Source organism: Coregonus clupeaformis, chromosome 1 (assembly GCF_020615455.1).
Source record: "Coregonus clupeaformis isolate EN_2021a chromosome 1, ASM2061545v1, whole genome shotgun sequence".
NCBI lineage: Eukaryota > Metazoa > Chordata > Actinopteri > Salmoniformes > Salmonidae > Coregonus > Coregonus clupeaformis.
In genome coordinates, this window is record NC_059192.1 from 49,322,547 (window position 1) to 49,343,638 (window position 21,092).

The following is a 21,092-nucleotide window of genomic DNA, read 5'->3' on the forward strand; positions in this document are numbered from 1 at the left end:
CTCATGTCTTCCTCTGTTTTCTCCCAGGCCTTCGAGGAGCGGCTGGTGCGCTCCACCTCTCCCTCTCTCCTGTCTGCCACCGTGGGCCAGAGGCTGCTGACCAGGCTGGACGAAGGGTCGGGCTGCACCAGTCCAGAGAGGGTTATCGCCCTCTGGACCGAGGAGGGCATACGGAACAGCAGCGACATCCTACAGGTTAGTCCCGGACTAAATGTGAACCAATGCACGTGTTCATCCAACTACTGTTTTTATTTGAATGTCCTGTAGTCATGGATACATATGCTCATTGCTTGTGCCAGTTATTTTCAGAAGTAGCCTTGAAATGTTGATTACTCTGCCTTTACGGCTGCTTGACTTGATATGTTGCTGAAAAGCTTTGGTGTTAGGTGGTTTGTACAGGATTAAGGCTGCAGGGTTTCTAGGGGCATCTCCTTCCTGTGTGTGAAATGTGTAATAGGAGTAGAATTGAGATTGTGAGTTCCAGTTAGCTGTTTGGTTTAGATTACATGCTTTAGTGTAGAACCTATAATCTATGTAACGCAGCCTACAAAAGCCCCTAGCTAGACACGCTCGGATTTATATTATGTGTTACTGAAATAATCATTTTATAATCTGAAACATTTTGATTACAGTAGAGGGTAAACATGAGGATGGGCTGAACTTTGACCTGAATTTATATTTACCATACACCAGTTGTCAAAACACCTGGTCCATGGATGGAGGCTGCACTAAAACACCAAATTGCACTCCAGGACCAGGGTTGGTGATTAAGTTACCAGTGCCATACTTTCATAAATTGACCCGTGCTGTTCGGTCCCCTCCAGACTCTGGACTTCCCCCTGGAGGAGCGGGTCAGTCTGGCGGAGCTCACCCTGGCCCTGGACAATGAGCTGCTGGTCAGCGGCAACGGCATCCACCAGGCAGCCCTCATCTCCTACAAGAACGAGATCCAGTTCCTCCAGTGAGTCTTTGGTTTGATACTTTGGTACTGCATGTTTCCATTGGACTCTCGTATAGAGGTCATGGCCAAAGAGACTCAATAGAGAGCAAAAGTAATGGTGTCTTTTTGTAGGCACTAACTCCGCCATTGCTCGTTGGCCAAAGCATATGGGGAAATTAATGTTTTTTTTTGTAGGGTTTTTGGATTAATGGTAAAAATAAGGTCTGTGGTAAACACAGGCTTAGGAGATCTTATACGTTTTGTTCTGAGATCACTTTTTGTGAATTTCGAAGCATTTATGTAATCAAAATGAGCACATAAAGGCTTTATAATTCATAAAGGTCACATTAACTGACTGATATCTCATAGAACAGAACGTGTAAGATCTTCTAAGCCTGTGTCAACCTCAGACCTTATTTTCTGTATTTATCCCAAAACCCCATTCTTTCCCCATTCATTTACCCCTTAGGAATGGTAACTAATTTCTGTTTTTTAGGACTACAAGCTGGCCAGCTCTATTGCATCCCCTGGGTTCATTTCCTGTATGAGCCAATGACCCTTAATTAATTTACATCAACTGTTTTTTGATTTCATGGTCAGGCATTGCTTTAAGGGGAATCATTGGTTCAACTTCACTAATGTTCAGGGAAACTGTAGCCTATAGCTTGCATAATGGATTTTGGTTCTAACTGATTTTACTATGTCTCCACCTAGAGACGAGAGGTGATGATGCTTTTATATTGTTGATTGTAAAAATCATTGCTTTGTCAATTTAATGACCAACTTTGGAACCAAAATACAGCATTCTTTCATTTAAGTATTAATTTGCCAGTATTCAACTGCCGTGGTAAGCCTATTTGGATTCTATATGCGTAATGTAGATATAATATAGAGAATATCTGCTGTTAAAGTTAGTCCTCCATGATGTACTGAGCTATCGGGTATTTCAGGTGAGTGTTGTGCTAAAGTCCATGCTGAGATGTTTGTCCACTGTCTGTCCCTCAGGGTCCTAGCAGACCAGGCGTGTCGGGAGAGGGACAAGGTAAAGGCCGACCTGGAGTGGGCCGACAGGAGGAACCTCCAGCTGGTCAGAGAGGTGGATGACAGGCACGCCACCATTGAGTCACTGAATGAAACCAAAATCAAGTAAGACCTGTTCTTCCTTCTCGTTACAGATTACAGACTGATCTGGTGGTTGGAAAATGTTGCTTGACTGGTTGTGAATTGTCATGATCGGAGTCATGATCGGAGGAGGGGCCATTTAGTTAAACTTCTCTCTGATTGGCAGGGGTCTGGAGCAGGAGTTCCGGGATAGGCTTACGGCCCTGCGTGGTGAATCTGCGCAGGAGAGCGATGTCCTGCTGCAGCAGGTGGAGCGTGAGCGGGCCAAGCTCAAAGAGGAAGTGGAGGTCCTACGGGCACATGATGCCAGTCTGCACGAGGAAGTCTGCAATGCCACCCAGGTGCCTGGCACTATAGATCTACACCATGAGGTTTTTACAATGACAAAAGAGTGCTAAGAAGGCAGGCGATTGCTTGACCACCCTTCCTACAAGATTCCTTGAACGTAACCTCTATTTGATTGCATTGCATTAGGCTCCTCAAGCTTTTTAATACACTTTTGTGTGAGTATAAACTGGTTAATGTTCTGCAAGGAATTTCTAGACTAGACAACTCAAAGGAGAGGATTAGATTAGCCCATGTGATTTTTGTCTTGGCCTTCCTGTTTGCAACATCCACCTTCAGACACAGACATGCTCTATTCAGACTCCAACTAGAACCACCCGCCCACGGACAACCAACCAATGGCAGACTGATGCTTAGCTTCTTAACAATCCCCCATCGTTAGTACCCCTATTGTTCTCTATTGTGGAGTGATCATACTGTGTTGCTGTGGATATCTTAATGTGTTATCGTATCACTCTAAGTAACCCTCCCTCTGGGCAAACAGGAGAATAGCCGTTTGGAGGAGGAGGGCAGTGTTCTGAAGGGGAAGCTGTCAGAGGCAGAGAAAACCATCTCTAAACTGCAGAGAGACCTGGACCAGCTCTTACTAGACAAGGTGAGAGGGAGCTATGTGAGGATCGGCGTGATGATGTCATGCTGTGGTAACTCATCCCTCAGGGAGTGAGCTATGCAGTTTTGCCAATGAATGATTGATGAGGGTTTCCGTTTTGGTTGGCTGACACAGTTTGGGAGCCTGGATCCGAACAACACGGGACTGCTTAACCAGGAGGAGCGCTTCTCTGAGATCATCAAGGAGTACGAGCTGCAGTGCCGGGTAAGCGAGAGGGGGAGCCAGAGAAAGTGTGTGTGTGTATATGTGTGCTCGCGTGTGTGTTTAAAGAATATTGCCTTGCGTGGAAGCCCCGAGGGGGCTTGACCTAGCCTGGGTACCAGTCTTTTTACCATTCTACTAATTTGGCAAATGACAGGAGTGGCAAGGAGTGGATTGTAAGCTAAAAAGACTGGTACCCAGACTAGGCTTGACCTGGTTTACCTTTCACAATTTTCCAAAGCATAGTAATTGGTTATACACTGCATACATAACATTCATGATTCATGGCAAACTGACTTTTCACCCACTTGCCTGTACAGAGTTGAGATCTGTTTTGAGTGTATCTTGACAAGCCTCTTGATTTATCCAAATGCCTCCCATTTTGGGAAACTAGAAAGTGAAGGTGAGCGTGTGTTATTCTGGGTTCACAGAATTAGTGTTGCTGTGTGGTTTGATTTAGCATGTGCGTGGCAGTTGGTGAGTACATTGTGACTGGTGTTGCTCTATCTCTATAGTAAGTCTGCTGTGTTTTACTGGGTGTGTTATTTATGTTTGTCTGAAGTATCACCACTCTGCTAAATGACAAGTATGTGTGTCACAGGAGCTGCGGGACCGGAATGATGAGTTGAACTCGGAGGTGGATGTTTTAAAGAGTCAGGGGATAGGGAGGAGATCCAGACAGGAAAGGGACACGTCCACACACGCGTGGTCCAGCCGACGATCACTGACTACTGAGTCAGACTCTGGTAAATCCCCCTCAGCTATAAACTGTGTTCACCCGATTTGCCTCTAGAATCTATATTTGTGCTCTGTTTAGAACATATTTAAATATTGTTTTTGTCGTTTTCAATTTTTACTTTGAAATGTATACTGAACAAAAATATAAACGCAACATGCAACAATTTCAGTTACAGTTCATATAAGGAAATCAGTCAATTGAAATAAATAAATTAGGCCCTAATCTATGGATTTCACGACTGGGCAGGGGTGCAGCCATGGGTGGTCTTTGGAGGGCATAGGCCACCCACTTGGCAGCCAGGACCAGCCAATCATAATGTGTTTTTCCCCACAAAAGGGCTTTATTACAGACATAAATACCACCCCCCCCCCCACACACACTCCCCCTCAGACAATCCCGCAGGTGAAGCAGCCGAATGTGGAGGTCCTGGGCTGTTATGGTTACTCCCTCAACTTGACACAACTTGTGTTGTGTGACACAACTGCATATTTTTAAAGTGGCCTTTTATTGTCCTCAGCACAAGGTGCACCTATGTAATGATCATGCTGTTTAATCAGCTTCTTGATATGCCACACCTGTCAGCTGGATGGATTATCTTGGTAAAGGAGAAATGCTCACTAACAGAGATGTAAACACATTTGTGCACAACATTTGAGAGAAATAAGCTTTGTGTGTATGGAAAATGTCTGGGATTCTTTCTTTCAGCTCATGAAACATGGGACCAACACTTTACATGTTGCGTTTATATTTTTGTTCAGTTTATTTATTTTGACATACAGTATAATAATGTATACTAAAGTGTTACCTGAACATTTATAAAATGTTGTTCTCTAATATGCACATACCTTTCACACACATCTTCTCATTCCTCTACTCAGTCTCTCTCCAGTTACTCTGACAAGTCGCATAACTACTCTTTACTGTAATCTTGTCCATTGTGCTTCAGATGACCCTGAGATGAAAAGAGGCATATCTCCCATGGCGAGGAAAAAGCTACAAGTGGCCAATAAGAATGGTAAGAATTGGAAACGTCAATCTTTTTTTTTTTTTCTCTCTCTAAATGCGTGTTGGGTGTGACTCGCACACCTTGGTGTTTTTGTTTCTGTTCCCTCAGGCCTGGGTTCTCTGGAGAGTCTGCCAGGCCCTGTTGTGAGCATTGAGACGGAGATGGCCATGGGACAGCTTAAGGAGAGGCACAGCCAGGAGGTGCAGGACTTGAAGATTGAGTTAGAGACCAAGGTAGAGAGGAGGCATTGTGATACATTGTGACACATTGTTGGATTGTTTTGATTATCGTCTCCTATTTTTATGTGAAATTGTTGGTAATTTGAGTGAAATAAGATGTAAAAAATGAAGTTCAGTACATGTGAGGTGCATTTTTCTAATTCTGGGATATCCCTGACCCCTCCTCCTCATCATTCTCACCCCACAGGTGAATTTCTACGAGCGCAGCCTGGAGCTGATGCGGCGGAACATGGAGGTGGAGAGGAAGGACATCTCTCAGGGCTTCAAGATGGAGATCAGTGAGCTGGAGGAGCAGAAGGCCCAGGTGGAGGAGCAGGTTAAGAGGCTCAGGGAGGAAGTGGAGAAGCTGCAGGCCCAGCTACAGCGCAGCTCCGGGGGCCTGGGAGGGCCAGGCTGGGGCACTGACCAGGAGAGACGGGCCCAGCGCGAACAGGCAGAGCTGGAGCAGAACTATGCCCGGGAGATCAGTAACCTGGTCCAGAGGCTGACCTCAGAGAAAGACCAGCTGGAGGCTGAGCTGAAGCTCAGAATGGACCAGGAAGTGCTGCTTGTAAGGTGGGTGTGGCCAACCTATCTTACTCCCCAGGCCTGTATTTTGTAATTCAACTCAATTCATTTCAAGTTCACATTGTTGTATAGGTTGGCGACCTGTTTCTCATTCAACATTTCTTGTGCCAACCGTAATCCCTACAACTTCATCCCTTTAACTCCGTAACACATACGCTGGATTTACAAAACAATGGTGTGTGTGAACTGGGAATGGTGTACAATGTGAGTGTGTGTACAGTGTGTGTGTGTGTGTGTGTGCCTAAGTGAACAGTCTGTGCTATGTAATCAGGGAAGAAGCAGAGCAGCAGGTGTCTCAGATGAAGACACAGCAAGACAAGGCCCAGTACAGCCTCATGCACCAGCTACACTGTGAGTGGCTGCAGGAACTGGAGCAGGAGAGGCACAGGGAGAGGCTCCACAGCACAGAGAGGGCGAGTGAGGAGCAGGCCAGGATCTGCAGCCGGGCCGCTGTGGAAAGGAAGAGGCTGGAGGAGGAGCACCAGGAGGAAGTCCAGCAGCTGAGGGAGCACATAGCCAGTCTGCAGGAGCAGGCAGATCTGGCCTCAGAGTCACATATACAGCACAGTCAGTTAGAGGCTGAACTGGAAGAGACTTGCGGACAGTGCAGTCAACTGGAGGCCAGGCTGGAGGTGGTTTGTGCCCAGCTGGAGGAAAGCACTGCATCTCTGGAGTTTCATGAGGCTTTGACCGAGCGCCTGACCTCTGAACAGCATGCTGTAGAGGAGCTGGGGTTGGTGAGGAATAGAGAGAGGGTGCTCCTCAGTGAGTTGTCTCAGCTAAGAGAGGAGCTGCATATTCTACGGTCTGAATCTGAGACACTTCTTCAGGACAAAGAAATGGTGGCAGAGAATTGCAGCTGTCGGTCCAGCGCTTTCATACAACCGCAAGTTCAGCTGAGGGCCAAAAAGGAAGACACGGATACCCTGAGGGGGGAGTTGGAGAGGGCACAGGAGGCTCTGAGAATCGAAGTTGAACGATGCTCAAGGCAGACTGCTGAGCTGGACTCCCTAAAGACGGACCGAGTAAAACTGATGGAGGAGCTGAGAAAACACATGACAACCATTGACCGTCTAAAGTCAGATCTTGACTGTGTCACTGAGGAGTTAGACCAATGGAAAAGAGCTAAGGAGAGTCTACAGGATGCCTTGAGGCAGGAACGAACCAAGGTCACGCAGATCCAATCCACCCTGGACCTGGAGAGGGAAGAGACTGGCAGTCTGAGCCAGGAGAACGCCCACTACATCCGCCTGGTAGACCAACTCTCCAACCAGATCGTAGAAATGGAAACTGAATCATCCAAACTCCGAGACCACATCCAAGAACTGAAAGCCCAACTGAGCGAAACGTCCAACCTGGTTTCTAATCTCAGGACCCAGCTAGAGGCCAAATCCACAGAGGTAGACCACCTTGAGTCAGATATGAAGCAGACGGCAGGTCTGTTAGAGATAGCGGAAGCCCTGTCTAATAAGCACTCTAGGGAAGAGGAGCTGCTGAACGCCCAGCTGGAGACCAAGGAGAGCGAGCTGTGCTCCCTCAGAGGAAAGGCTGGCAGCAGCAGCACTGTCCAACTCCAGCAGGCTCTGCTGTCCTCTCAGGCAGAGGTCCACAGGTTGGAGGAGGCCTTTGAGTGGGAGAAGGGCAGAATGAAGGAGCAGCTGGTGGAGATGGAGAAGCTGGTCATGGCTCTGGAGATGGTGATGGACCCTGCCAGTCCACACAGGTTTGTGCAGGCAGGCCGGTTGCCAGAAATCAAATCAAACCAATCTTCGAACGACTAACCTTCACCTGCCTGATTGTAATGTTTTCTGCCCCAAACATGGAGGCTGAGATTTGAATGACTAATTGCAACCGCCCAGCTCTCATCTGAAAGAGATCCTCACCTTTTCTCCTCAGAAACCTTCTGTCTGTAACCTTTTCTACACCTTAGCAGGCTGTGCTCCAACATCAAACTTTTGAAATTTGAATGGTCTGGAATGCATTAACAATTTACAGTGTCTCTAACGGAATGGTTTTCAACCTAGATGTGCATGCTAGTAGATTTCATTTGTTTGAAAAATAACATTTGTATCATTGAATGTTTGCCCGTCTAATCCTGTGTCTATTTTGCTTCATCACATAAGTGCATTGATTTCACCCAGAGTTTTATCTGGAACTCAAATGTTAGCTTGAAATAGTAAATGCTTCAATGAAATTATTCCCCAGAAACATATTCTGTTGAAATATCTGCCAGATTAAAATGCATTTGAGGAGAAACTCATCATATCTAAACTATTTCAACTCTAGGTCTCAGCTAGACAAGGTCAACTGTGAGAACAGTGCACTGAAGGACAGATTGGCCATGTTAGAGCAGGATGTCCAGAGACTTGAGGTGGAGATCATCATGAAGAAGTAAGTTGCTCCATCAGTAATGTTGCTGTGAGAAAATGCTCAATTCAGATAGGGTTTACAAATGTCTTATTTAAGCTTTATCCTGTCTACACAGCTATTAATCATTCCTTTCCATCTTTGATTCCATCAGAAAGAAACTGTACGAAGTGGAGCGGGAACATGAGAAGAACAGGGAGGAGCAGGAGAGACATTGCAAAGAGGTTTGTTTAAATGTTTTTTTCCATTTTACCATAATAACCCTGCATAGTTTAACTGACCCTTTTAGCCTTATAGATTTTCATAGCCTACATTTGATCAATGGACACATGAACATTCTCAATGACCCAAGACCCAGTCTGATGAGCCCTTCCTTGATCCCCTCACTCTCAGAACGCCAAATACCGCGAGGAGGTCCTGGACATGAGCGCCCGCAACCTGCAGCTGAGCGACGAGAACGCTGAGTTGAGCTCCCGTCTCCGTGCCGACCAGGGGGCAGTCCAGATGCTGACGGAGCGGCTGGCGCAGGTGTCCCGGGAGCAGGAGGAGGGGTTGGCCGCAGCCAGGCAGCTCCAGGAGACCTCCACCCAGCAGGAGAGGGAGAGGCTCCACCTGCAGGCAGCCTGGCAGCATGACAAGGAGCTGCTGGAGAGAGAGCTCAACACCACCAAGGAAAAGGTATATAAGGGGACCTTTGGGACAGTTGTGGTATTAGAGTTCCCCTAGATCAGGGATGGGCCTGTGACCCCCCCTCTGTAGGCCCTCGGACAAATTAAAATAAAATAAAAATAAATGTTTAAAAAATGACGATAATAAAAATTTACAAAATGATATATAATGTACCAGTCAAAGTTTGGACACACTTACTCATTCCAGGGTTTTTCTTTATTTGTACTATTTTCTACATTGTAGAATAATGGTGAAGACATCAAATATATGAAATAACACATATGGAATCATGTAGTAACCAAAAAAGTGTTAAACAAATCCAAATATGTTTTAGATTCTTCAAAGTAGCCACCCTTTGCTTTGATGACAGCTTTGCGCACACTTGGCATTCTCTCAACCAGCTTCATGAGGTAGTCATCTGGAATGCATTTCAATTAACACGTGTGCCTTGTTAAAAGTTAATTTGTGGAATTTCTTTCCTTCTTAATGCGTGAGGGAAAAAAGTTTTGATCCCCTGCTGATTTTGTACGTTTGCACACTGACAAAGACATGATCAGTCTATAATTTTAATGGTAGGTTTATTTGAACAGTGAGAGACAGAATAACAACAAAAAAATCCAGAAAAACACATGTCAAAAATGTTATGAATTGATTTGCATTTTAATGAGGGAAATAAGTATTTGACCCCTCTGCAAAACATGACTTAGTACTTGGTGGCAAAACCCTTGTTGGCAATCACAGAGGTCAGACGTTTCTTGTAGTTGGCCACCAGGTTTGCACACACATCTCAGGAGGGATTTTGTCCCACTCCTCTTTGCAGATCTTCTCCAAGTCATTAAGGTTTCGAGGCTGACGTTTGGCAACTCGAACCTTCAGCTCCCTCCACAGATTTTATATGGGATTAAGGTCTGGAGACTGGCTAGGCCACTCCAGGACCTTAATGTGCTTCTTCTTGAGCCACTCCTTTGTTGCCTTGGCCGTGTGTTTTGGGTCATTGTCATGCTGGAATACCCATCCATGACCCATTTTCAATGCCCTGGCTGAGGGAAGGAGGTTCTCACCCAAGATTTGATGGTACATGGCCCCGTCCATCGTCCCTTTGATGCGGTGAAGTTGTCCTGTCCCCTTAGCAGAAAAACACCCCCAAAGCATAATGTTTCCACCTCCATGTTTGACGGTGGGGATGGTGTTCTTGGGGTCATAGGCAGCATTCCTCCTCCTCCAAACACGGCGAGTTGAGTTGATGCCAAAGAGCTCGATTTTGGTCTCATCTGACCACAACACTTTCACCCAATTCTCCTCTGAATCATTCAGATGTTCATTGGCAAACTTCAGACGGCCCTGTATATGTGCTTTCTTGAGCAGGGGGACCTTGCGGGCGCTGCAGGATTTCAGTCCCTCACGGCATAGTGTGTTACCAATTGTTTTCTTGGTGACTATGGTCCCAGCTGCCTTGAGATCATTGACAAGATCCTCCTGTGTAGTTCTGGACGGATTCCTCACCGTTATCATGATCATTGCAACTCCACGAGGCAGAGGCAACTCCCCCAGGCAGAGGGAGATTGACAGTTATTTTGTGTTTCTTCCATTTGCAAATAATCGCACCAACTGTTGTCACCTTCTCACCAAGCTGCTTGCCGATGGTCTTGTAGCCCATTCCAGCCTTGTGTAGGTCTACAATCTTGTCCCTGACATCCTTGGAGAGCTCTTTGGTCTTGGCCATGGTGGAGAGTTTGGAATCTGATTGATTGATTGCTCCTGTGGACAGGTGTCTTTTTATACAGGTAACAAGCTGAGATTAGGAGCACTCCCTTTAAGAGTGTGCTCCTAATCTCAGCTCGTTACCTGTATAAAAGACCCCCCTGATTGAGAGGGGGTCAAATACTTATTTCCCTCATTAAAATGCAAATCAATTTATAACATTTTTGACATGCGTTTTTCTGGATTTTGTTGTTGTTATTCTGTCTCTCACTGTTCAAATAAACCTACCATTAAAATTATAGACTGATCATTTCTTTGTCAGTGGGCAAACGTACAAAATCAGCAGGGGATCAAATACTTTTTTCCCTCACTGTACATACATACATACATACATACATACATACAGTGCCCTCCACAATTATTGGCACCCCTGTTTAAGATGTGGTCGAGGACTTCCAAAAATTCTCCTTTTTTTTTTAAACAACATAGAACCCAAATGCAAAAAAAGAGAAAAATCCAACCTTTTATTTAAACCTTTGGTGTAAAAAAAATAATAATCACACATTTAGAAAAAAAATAACTTGAAATCATGTGTCCCACAATTATTGGCACCCCTGATGTTAATACTTTGTACAACCCCCTTTTGCCAACAAGACAGCACTTAATCTCCTCCTATAACATTTCACAAGATTGGAGAACACAGAGAGAGGGATCTTTGACCATTCTTCTTTGCACAATCTTTCTAGATCATCCAGTGTCCTGGGTCCTCTCTTATGCACTCTCCTCTTTAGCTCGCCCCACAGGTTTTCGATTGGGTTGAGGTCTGGGGACTGAGATGGCCATGGGAGGACCTTGAGTTTGTGACTGCTGAACCATTTTTGTGTAGATTTTGCCACATGTTTTGGATCATTATCCTGCTGAAAGACCCAATGACGACCCATCTTCAGCTTTCTGGCAGAGGCCATCAGGTTTTTATTTAAAATGTCCTGGTAGTTCAAATCGTTCATAATGCCATGCACCCTAACAAGGTTCCCAGGGCCTTTGGAAGAGAAACAGGCCCACAGCATCACAGATCCTCCACCATACTTCACGGTGGGCATGAGGTGCTTTTCGGCATACTCATCTTTTGTTTTACGCCAGACCCACTTAGAGTGTTTGTTGCCAAAAGCTCAATCTTAGTCTCATCTGACCAAAGCACACGATCCCAGTTGAAGTCCCAGTGCCGCTTAGCAAACTCCAGACGTTTACGTTTGTGAGTGTTAGTGAGAAAAGGCTTTTTCCTTGCATGCCTCCCAAACAGCTTGTTGGCATGTAGAGAGCGTCTGATGGTTGTTTTGGAGACTTTGTGACCCCAAGATGCCACTCTTTGATGCAATTCTGTGACAGTGAGCTTGGGACTTTTTTTTACTTCTCTTACCATCCTCCTCACTGCGTTGTGGCAAGATAAACTTGGGACCTCTTCCAGCCTTGTTTGTCACTGTTCCAGTTGTTTTAAACTTCTTAATGATTCCTCTGACTGTAGATACGGGCAAGTTAAGGCGAGTGGCTATTTTCTTGTAGCCATTGCCTGACTTATGAAGGTCGACACAAATCTGCCTTACTTGAATGGTGTGTTCTCTTGTCTTTGCCATGTTGACAAATGGGTAAGAGAATTAGGCCTCTGTGTCACGTCATATTTATACCCCAGGGAAACAGGAAGTCATGAATTACTAATTAAAAGTTCCTAGATACCCTGACCAACTTTAGCAACTACAGAAAAATATATTTAAAAAAAAATCAATTAAAATTTTCAGTGGAATTGTTAGGGGTGCCAATAATTGTGGGACACATGATTTCAAGTTTATTTTTTTTCTAAATGTGTGATTTTCTTTTTTACCACCAAAGTAATGTACTTAAATAAAAGGTTGGATTTTTCTATTTTTTTGCATTTGGGTTCTATGTTGTTTAAAAAAAGAGGATAATTTTTGGAAGTCCTCGACCACATCTTAAACAGGGGTGCCAATAATAGTGGAGGGCACTGTACATACATACAGTTGAAGTCGGAGGTTTACATACACTTAGGTTGGAGTCATTAAAAGTCATTTTTCAACCACTCCACAAATGTCTTGTTAACAAACTATAGTTTTGGCAAGTCGGTTAGGACATCTACTTTGTGCATGACGCAAGTAATTTTTCCAAGAATTCTTTACAGACAGATTATTTCACTTATAATTCACTGTATCACAATTCCAGTGGGTCAGAAATTTACATACACTAAATTGACTGTGCCTTTAAACAGCTTGGAAAATTCCAGAAAATTATGTCATGGGTTTAGAAGCTTCTGATGGGCTAATTGACATAATTTGAGTCAATTGGAGGTGTACATTTTACATTACATTTTAGTCATTTAGCAGACGCTCTTTTCCAGAGCGACTTACAGTTAGCACATACATTTTATCAAACCCACAACCCTGGCGTTGCAAACGCCATGCTCTACCAACTGAGCTACATCCCTGCCGGCCATTCCCTCCCCTATCCTGGACGACGCTGGGCCAATTGTGCGCCGCCCCATGGGTCTCCCGGTCAAGGCCGGCTACGACAGAGCCTGGATGTGTACCTGTGGATGTATTTCAAGGCCTACCTTCAAACTCAGTGCCTCTTTGCTTGACATCATGGGAAAATCAAAAGAAATCAGCCAATACCTCAGAAGCAATTTCCAAACGCCTGAAGGTACCACGTTCATCTGTACAAACAATAGTACGCAATAATAAACACCATGGGACCACGCAGCTGTCATACCGCTCAGGAAGGAGACGTGTTCTGTCTCCTAGAGATGAAGGTACTTTGGTGTGAAAAGTACAAATCAATCCCAGAACAACAGCAAAGGACCTTGTGGAGATGCTGGAGGAAACAGGTACAAAAGGATCTATATCCACAGTAAAACGAGTCCTATATCGACATAACCTGAAAGGACGCTCAGCAAGGAAGAAGCCACTGCTCCAAAACCGCCATAAAAAAGCCAGACTACGGTTTGCAACTGCACATGGGGACAAAGATTGTACTTTTTGGAAAATGTCCTCTGGTCTGATGAAACACAAATAGAACTGGTTGGCCATAATGACCATTGTTATGTTTGGAGGAAAAAGGGGGAAGCTTGCAAGCCAAAGAACACCATCCCAACCGTGAAGCACGGGGGTGGCAGCATCATGCTGTGGGGGTGCTTTGCTGCAGGAGGGACTGGTGCGCTTCACAAAGTAGATGGCATCATGAGGAAGAAAAATGATGTGGATATATTGAAGCAACATCTCAAGACATCAGTCAGGAAGTTAAAGCTTGGTCGCAAATGGATCTTCCAAATGGACAATGACCTCAAGCATACTTCTAAAGTTGTGGCAAAATGGCTTAAGGACAACAAAGTCAATGTATTGGAGTGGCCATCACAAAGCCCTGACCTCAATCATATAGAACATTTGCGGGCAGAACTGAAAAAGCGTGTGCGAGCAAGGAGGCCTACAAACCTGACTGTTACACCAGCTCTGTCAGGAGGAATGGGCCAAAATTCACCCAACTTATTGTGGGAAGCTTGTGGAAGGCTACCCAAAACGTTTGACCCAAGTTAAACAATTTAAAGGCAATGCTACCAAATACTAATTGAGTGTATGTAAACTTCTGACCCACTGGGAATGTGATGAAAGAAATAAAAGCTGAAATAAATCATTCTCTCTACTATTATTCTGACATTTCACATTCTTAAAATAAAGTGGTGATCCTAACTGACCTAAGAGAGGGAATATTTACTAGGATTAAATGTCAGGAATTGTGAAAAACTGAGTTTAAATGTATTTGGCTAAGGTGTATGTAAACTTCCGACTTCAACTGTACATACATACAGTGCATTCGGAAAGTATTCAGATCCCTTGACCTTTTCCACATTTTGTTATGTTACAACCTTATTCTAAAATTGATTAAAATGTTTTTTTCCCCTTATCAATCTACACACAATACCCCATAATGACAAAGAGAAAACAGGTTTTTATAAATGTTTGCAAATGTATTAAAAATAAAAAACGGAAATACCTTATTTACATAAGTATTCACACCCTTTGCTAAGTGATTTGAAATTGAGCTCAGGTGCATCCTGTTTCCATTGATTATCCTTGAGACATTTCTACAACTTGATTGGAGTCCACCTGGGGTAAATTCAATTGATTGGAATTGGAAAGGCACACACCTGTTTATATAAGGTCCCACAGTTGACAGTGCATGTCAGAGCAAAAACCAAGCCATGAGGTCAAAGGAATTGTCCGTAGAGATCAGAGACAGGATTGTGTCAAGGCACAGATCTGGGGAAGGGTACCAAAACATTCTGCAGCATTGAAGGTCCCCAAGAACACAGTGGCTTCCATCATTCTTATGGAAGAAGTTTTGAACCACCAAGACTTTTCCTAGAGCTGGCCGCTCTGCCAAACTGAGCAATCGGGGTAGAAGGGCCTTGGTCAGGGAGGTGACCAAGAACCCGATGGTCACTGACAGCGCTCCAAAGTTGTCCAGAAGGACAACCATCTCTGCAGCACTCCACCAATCAGGCCTTTATGGTACAGTGGCCAGACGGAAGCCACTCCTCAGTAAAAGGCAAATGACAGCCCGCTTGGAGTTTGCCAAAAGGTACCTAAAGGACTCTCAAACCATGAGAAACAAGATTCTCTGGTCTGATGAAACCAAGATTGAACACTTTGGCCTGAATGGCAAGCGTCACGTCTGGAGGTAACCTGGCACCATCCCTATGGTGAAGCATGGAGGTGGGAGCATCATGCTGTGGGGATGTTTTTTAGCAGCAGGGACTGGGAGACTAGTCAGGATCGAGGGAATGATGAACGGAGCAAAGGACAGAGAGTTCCTTGATGAAAACCTGCTCCAGAGCGCTCCGGACCTCAGACTGGGGCGATGGTTCACCTTCCAACAGGACAACAACCCTAAGCACACAGCCAAGACAACGCAGGAGTGGCTTCAGGAGTGGCCTCCTGAGTGGCGCAGTGCCTCCTGAGTGGTGCAGTGGTCTAAGGCACTGCATCGCAGTGCTAACTGTGCCACTAGAGATCCTGGTTCGAATCCAGGCTCTGTCGCAGCCGGCCGCGACCGGGAGACTCATGGGCGGCGCACAATTGGCCCAGCGTCGTCCAGGGTAGGGGAGGGAATGGCCGGCAGGGATGTAGCTCAGTTGATAGAGCATGGCGTTTGCAACGCCAGGGTTGTGGGTTCGATTCCCACGGGGGGCCAGTATAAAAATAAAAAAATAAAATATATATAAAAAAACAATTATTCACTAACTGTAAGTCGCTCTGGATAAGAGCGTCTGCTAAATGACTAAAATGTAAATGCTTCAGGACAAGTCTCTGAATGTCCTTGAGTGGCCCAGCCAGAGCCCGGACTTGAACCCGATCGAACATCTCTGGAGAGACCTGAAAATATCTGTGTAGCGATGCTCCCCATCCAACCAGACAGAGCTCGAGAGGATCTGCAGAGAAGAATGGGAGAAACTTCCCAAATACAGGTGTGCCAAGCTTGTAGCGTCATACCCAAGAAGACTCAAGGCAGTAATCGCTGCCGAAGGTGCTTCAACTCAGTTATCATATTAAAAACTGCAAACATTTGCCTCCACTCGTTTGAGTTCCCCCATCAAAGTTGCCCATCCCTGATCTCGATACTAAGTTTGGTCTAAATTGTAGAGAATGTAAGAATTTATTGTTCAGCATTTTTTATTAATCTTCTAACTTATTAACGGGTGTCATTAATGTACCTTGGTTCTTGAATGTCTTGTTTGTTCTTAGCTCCAGCGTTTGTCAGAGGTGGAGTCCTCGCTGACCAGCCTGACCCTGAAACACCAGTGGCTGGAGCAGGATAAGGAGAGGCTGCTGAGGGAGGTGGAGGGGAGGACCCATATAGTGAGAGAAGGATCTACTTGGCTATAGCATCTTTGTTGGGGGGGAATTGTCATCTTCCAGTTACTAAATGCTAGGTTTCCTCTGACCTATGTATGAATTATGTTTGTTTACAGGTTGAGAAGCTCCAGGATTCTCTTCGCTCCATGGACTCCCAGACAGAGCTGCTTCGTTCCAAGCTCCAGGCTGTGGGTCAGGAGAAGACTGGCCAGGCCCAGGAAGTTGCCAACCACCAGAGGATGCTGCAGGATGCCCAGGACAAGGTGGGTGACATACTGACGATGAAAACATTGGAAATGTCTGCTCACTTTTTGCTGCTCCTGAATTTGCTCTTTAATATAGAGTATTGATACAACAGTGCTTTGACTGACTTCATTGTTGTGTGCTGATCATCAGGTAAAGGAGCTGGAGGCCAGCATGGGCAGGCTGAGTAGGGATAAGGAGCAGCTGTGTCTGGCCCAGAAACATCATGAGGAGGAGGCCACCACGGCCCTACAGGAGGAGTGCCAGAGCCTGCGCCTCCAAAACCAGGAGCTGCTCCACAAGGTAGGACTATGTCACCTGCTCCTAAAGATATTGTTCTTCCTTGCTCAACAACATATAACACTGAGGCAGTTGATGTGATGGGCAGTAAGTTAACATAGTAGAACAGATAGGAGACAGATGTCTCACCGGATGTATAAATCTGAAGCATCCGTTTAGCACTTCTTCTCACCACCAAATATGGTGATTGAGAGGAAGTCCAGTGGGAGAACATGGAGCTAGATGAAACTTAGGCCAACATTCTGCAAATCTCATTGATGAAACATTCGATCTCAATACATTTCTGCTCCCAAAACTAGAATCTGTTAATAAGAGTGCACCAAGTTTTGTAGACTTTACCATTTCTAAAAGTAAAACAAATGACATTGTTTAGAAGGAATGCAAGGGCGAATTGAGTTATTGCACACGCGTACTTCAGAGTAGGCTTTCCCTAATGTAAATATGCAAATGCATGCTAGAACGCACCAATAAGATCTTGCTAGCTCATGCTTGGCTTTCCACCTCCTTGCTTCTTCCGCCCACTATGCTTCATTTTCTCCCAATTGGAAACAACACCGGTGGTGTATCTTGGGATAGTTACCAGCAATGTTCCCTCGAAGCTGCGCGCGGCCACGCACCTCCTCCAGGACTGCCGCGCAGAAGAATTGCCAGGCCGCACATGGGGACGCAAGATCATGAACTTCACTGAGTTCGCCCCATCAATTTTCACTATATACAGTGGGGGAAAAAAGTATTTAGTCAGCCACCAATTGTGCAAGTTCTCCCACTTACAAAGATGAGAGAGGCCTGAAATTTTCATCATAGGTACACGTCAACTATGACAGACAAAATGAGAAAAAATAATCCAGAAAATCACATTGTAGGATTTTTAATGAATTTATTTGCAAATTGTGGTGGAAAATAAGTATTTGGTCAATAACAAAAGTTTCTCAATACTTTGTTATATACCCTTTGTTGGCAATGACACAGGTCAAAAGTTTTCTGTAAGTCTTCACAAGGTTTTCACACACTGTTGCTAGTATTTTGGCCCATTCCTCCATGCAGATCTCCTCTAGAGCAGTGATGTTTTGGGGCTGTTGCTGGGCAACACAGACTTTCAACTCCCTCCAAAGATTTTCTATGGGGTTGAGATCTGGAGACTGGCTAGGCCACTCCAGGACCTTGAAATGCTTCTTACGAAGCCACTCCTTCGTTGCCCGTGCGGTGTGTTTGGGATCATTGTCATGCTGAAAGAACCAGCCACGTTTCATCTTCAATGCCCTTGCTGATGGAAGGAGGTTTTCACTCAAAATCTCACGATACATGGCCCCATTCATTCTTTCCTTTACACGGATCAGTCGTCCTGGTCCCTTTGCAGAAAAACAGCCCCAAAGCATGATGTTTCCACCCCCATGCTTCACTTTAGGTATAGTGTTCTTTGGATGCAACTCAGCATTATTTGTCCTCCAAACATGACGAGTTGAGTTTTTACCAAAAAGTTATATTTTGGTTTCATCTGACCATATGACATTCTCCCAATCCTCTTCTGGATCATCCAAATGCACTCTAGCAAACTTCAGACAGGCCTGGACATGTACTAGCTTAAGTAGGGGGATATGTCTGGCACTGCAGGATTTGAGTCCCTGGCGGCGTAGTGTGTTACTGATGGTAGGCTTTGTTACTTTGGTCCCAGCTCTCTGCAGGTCATTCACTAGGTCCCCCCATGTGGTTCTGGGATTTTTGCTCACCGTTCTTGTGATCATTTTGACCCCACAGGGTGAGATCTTGCGTGGAGCCCCAGATCGAGGGAGATTATCAGTGGTCTTGTATGTCTTCCATTTCCTAATAATTGCTCCCACAGTTGATTTCTTGAAACCAAGCTGCTTACCTATTGCAGATTCAGTCTTCCCAGCCTGGTGCAGGTCTACAATTTTGTTTCTGGTGTCCTTTGACAGCTCTTTGGTCTTGGCCATAGTGGAGTTTGGAGTGTGACTGTTTGAGGTTGTGGACAGGTGTCTTTTATACTGATAACAAGTTCAAACAGGTGCCATTAATACAGGTAATGAGTGGAGGACAGAGGAGCCTCTTAAAGAAGAAGTTACAGGTCTGTGAGAGCCAGAAATTCTTGCTTGTTTGTAGGTAACCAAATACTTATTTTCCACCATAATTTGCAAATAAATTCATTAAAAATCCTACAATGTGATTTTCTGGATTTTCTTTTCTCAATTTGTCTGTCATAGTTGACGTGTACCTATGATGAAAATTACAGGCCTCTCTCATCTTTTTAAGTGGGAGAACTTGCACAATTGGTGGCTGACTAAATACTTTTTTTCCCCACTGTAGATCAGTTTTTTCTGTGATCAAATCAACACTATATAAGCCCCTTTTCAATGCAACAAACCGAAACAAATTAGTCTGATTTTGTTGTAGGCAGAGCCAGAGCGCAACGGAGTAGAATTCTATTGTTGGGGGTAGCCCACAAGCTGTCTTTCAATCCCCCGCGAGTGAATGTGCTTTTCAGATCAGTTCAGAGCCGCGCATGTGCACATTTGTTGATATTCTTTGCTAGTTAGCGAGTTATTAGCCCAGTTATAGATACGTATAGGTCAGCATTGGGGAGTTACTGCTTCCTACAAGAGCACAAAATGTGTAGGCTACATTTCAAGCTGTCTTTGAAAAGCCAGTCAGGTAAAAAGCTTTTGTCTTTATGAAAAGGGGCAATAAGCCAATATGTAGGCTAGCCCTCTGCATGTCTAATTCTCCGTATTCTCTGTTTCTAGCATCATACAATACAATGCAATTTACAGTCACCTATGTGGCCCATGGCGTTAAAGACCAAGTATAAAATCATTAATTAATGTCAAGCTTTTTTAAAAGTCTCATGCAATGTAGGCCTGCATGGAACACCACATATAGGCTACTGTAGGCTATATCATATAAATCAAAAGCTATTTCTTTGTGAAAATGTTATGGGATTTGCTCCATTTTGTTTTGTTGGTAGGCCTACATTATCCCTATTGGCTACTGTCTAAAACTTTAGGGGTACAGCCTCAGTGTTCACTATAAATGTGCGCCGGAAGTTGCACAACATTCTCACCACGTTCAAGTTTCCGTTGACAAGACCTAAAATTTGCTCAGTGCCCCCAAACATTTGAGGGAACATTGGTTACCAGTGTCTTTGATAGTCTTTCTGAAATGTAGGTTGAAGTTCACGGTTGTTGTGCTTTGTTTCCTTCAGGTGTGTCAGCTGCAGGGCCAGGACGTGGAGGTACAGAGTCTGACCCAGGAGTGCCTGACTCTGAAGAGCAAACAGGCACAACTGGAGACTGCTTGGGCGGAGGCACAGGACCAGGTGATAAGCCACACATTTTGGTCAAATCATTGATCAATTACATTTGCTGAGGCACCAAATCTCTAAATTGAAAGCAGGTTTGCCAATTTAAACTCAAATTAAGCAACTAACACCATGGTCTAAGTTTGCACTAATCCTCCCTCTCAGGCTTGTGAAAGTTTAGGCAAATTCCTTTCATGGAAATTTCCAAACTCCATTCCTATGTCCTATTGAGTCTATCAGCATGTTTGAGGGGATCAGTTTGAGCAAGAATAGTTTGGGATGCAAGTCTGACTACAATGTAGTCGATGCTCAAACACACTGTTTATTTGATGCAGGCACTGAGGGCAGACACATCCTTGACCCTGGCCCAGGCCCAGCATGCCCAGCAGCTGCAGCGGTTGAGGGAGCAGGCAGAACTGGGGTCTAGGGAGCAGCTGACACACCTCCAGGCCCAGCTGGCAGAGGAGCGGCACAGGGGGCAGCAGCTGGAGCAGACCCTCCGCATACAGGCCCAGCAGGCCAGCACCCAGATGGGCCTGCAGCAGGTACTTTACTGCACCACAGGAAATGTGTATGATGTTGACATGGTCTAAATGCTCTCTCGCTCTCTGTTGGTGCTCAGGAGCAATATGAGAAGGTGATGGGGGACATGCAGGAGAGGATGGAGGAGGTGGAAACCAAGCTGAGGAGTGTGCACATGGTGCTGCAGGAGAAAGTGAACCAGCTGAAGGAGCAGGTCAGTTTACCGTTCATATGAGACACAGCAGAGTCAGAGAAACATGTCCTGAAAATCGGACTAATTAATTGTGTCC

The 21,092-nt window shown here is 45.0% G+C and overlaps 1 protein-coding gene across 4 annotated transcripts in view; it reads left to right on the top strand.

The window, feature by feature from the left end:
* LOC121569666 (ninein-like protein) overlaps nt 1-21,092 on the top strand; it is a 60,733-nt gene that overhangs the window by 38,390 nt on the left and 1,251 nt on the right. The window contains exons 8-27 of one of the 4 annotated variants that reach the window (XM_041880810.1): nt 28-195; nt 825-961; nt 1,946-2,086; nt 2,229-2,433; nt 2,892-3,002; nt 3,132-3,221; nt 3,820-3,964; nt 4,904-4,972; nt 5,072-5,196; nt 5,390-5,757; nt 6,041-7,492; nt 8,056-8,160; nt 8,291-8,360; nt 8,530-8,814; nt 16,314-16,427; nt 16,541-16,687; nt 16,821-16,970; nt 20,185-20,298; nt 20,616-20,825; nt 20,903-21,016. In XM_041880810.1, coding sequence (XP_041736744.1) covers nt 28-195; nt 825-961; nt 1,946-2,086; nt 2,229-2,433; nt 2,892-3,002; nt 3,132-3,221; nt 3,820-3,964; nt 4,904-4,972; nt 5,072-5,196; nt 5,390-5,757; nt 6,041-7,492; nt 8,056-8,160; nt 8,291-8,360; nt 8,530-8,814; nt 16,314-16,427; nt 16,541-16,687; nt 16,821-16,970; nt 20,185-20,298; nt 20,616-20,825; nt 20,903-21,016 — 4,320 coding nt within the window. The remainder of the gene's footprint in view (nt 1-27; nt 196-824; nt 962-1,945; nt 2,087-2,228; nt 2,434-2,891; nt 3,003-3,131; nt 3,222-3,819; nt 3,965-4,903; nt 4,973-5,071; nt 5,197-5,389; nt 5,758-6,040; nt 7,493-8,055; nt 8,161-8,290; nt 8,361-8,529; nt 8,815-16,313; nt 16,428-16,540; nt 16,688-16,820; nt 16,971-20,184; nt 20,299-20,615; nt 20,826-20,902; nt 21,017-21,092) is intronic. The other 3 variants (XM_041880817.1, XM_041880826.1, XM_041880831.2) reach the window with 3 other exon arrangements.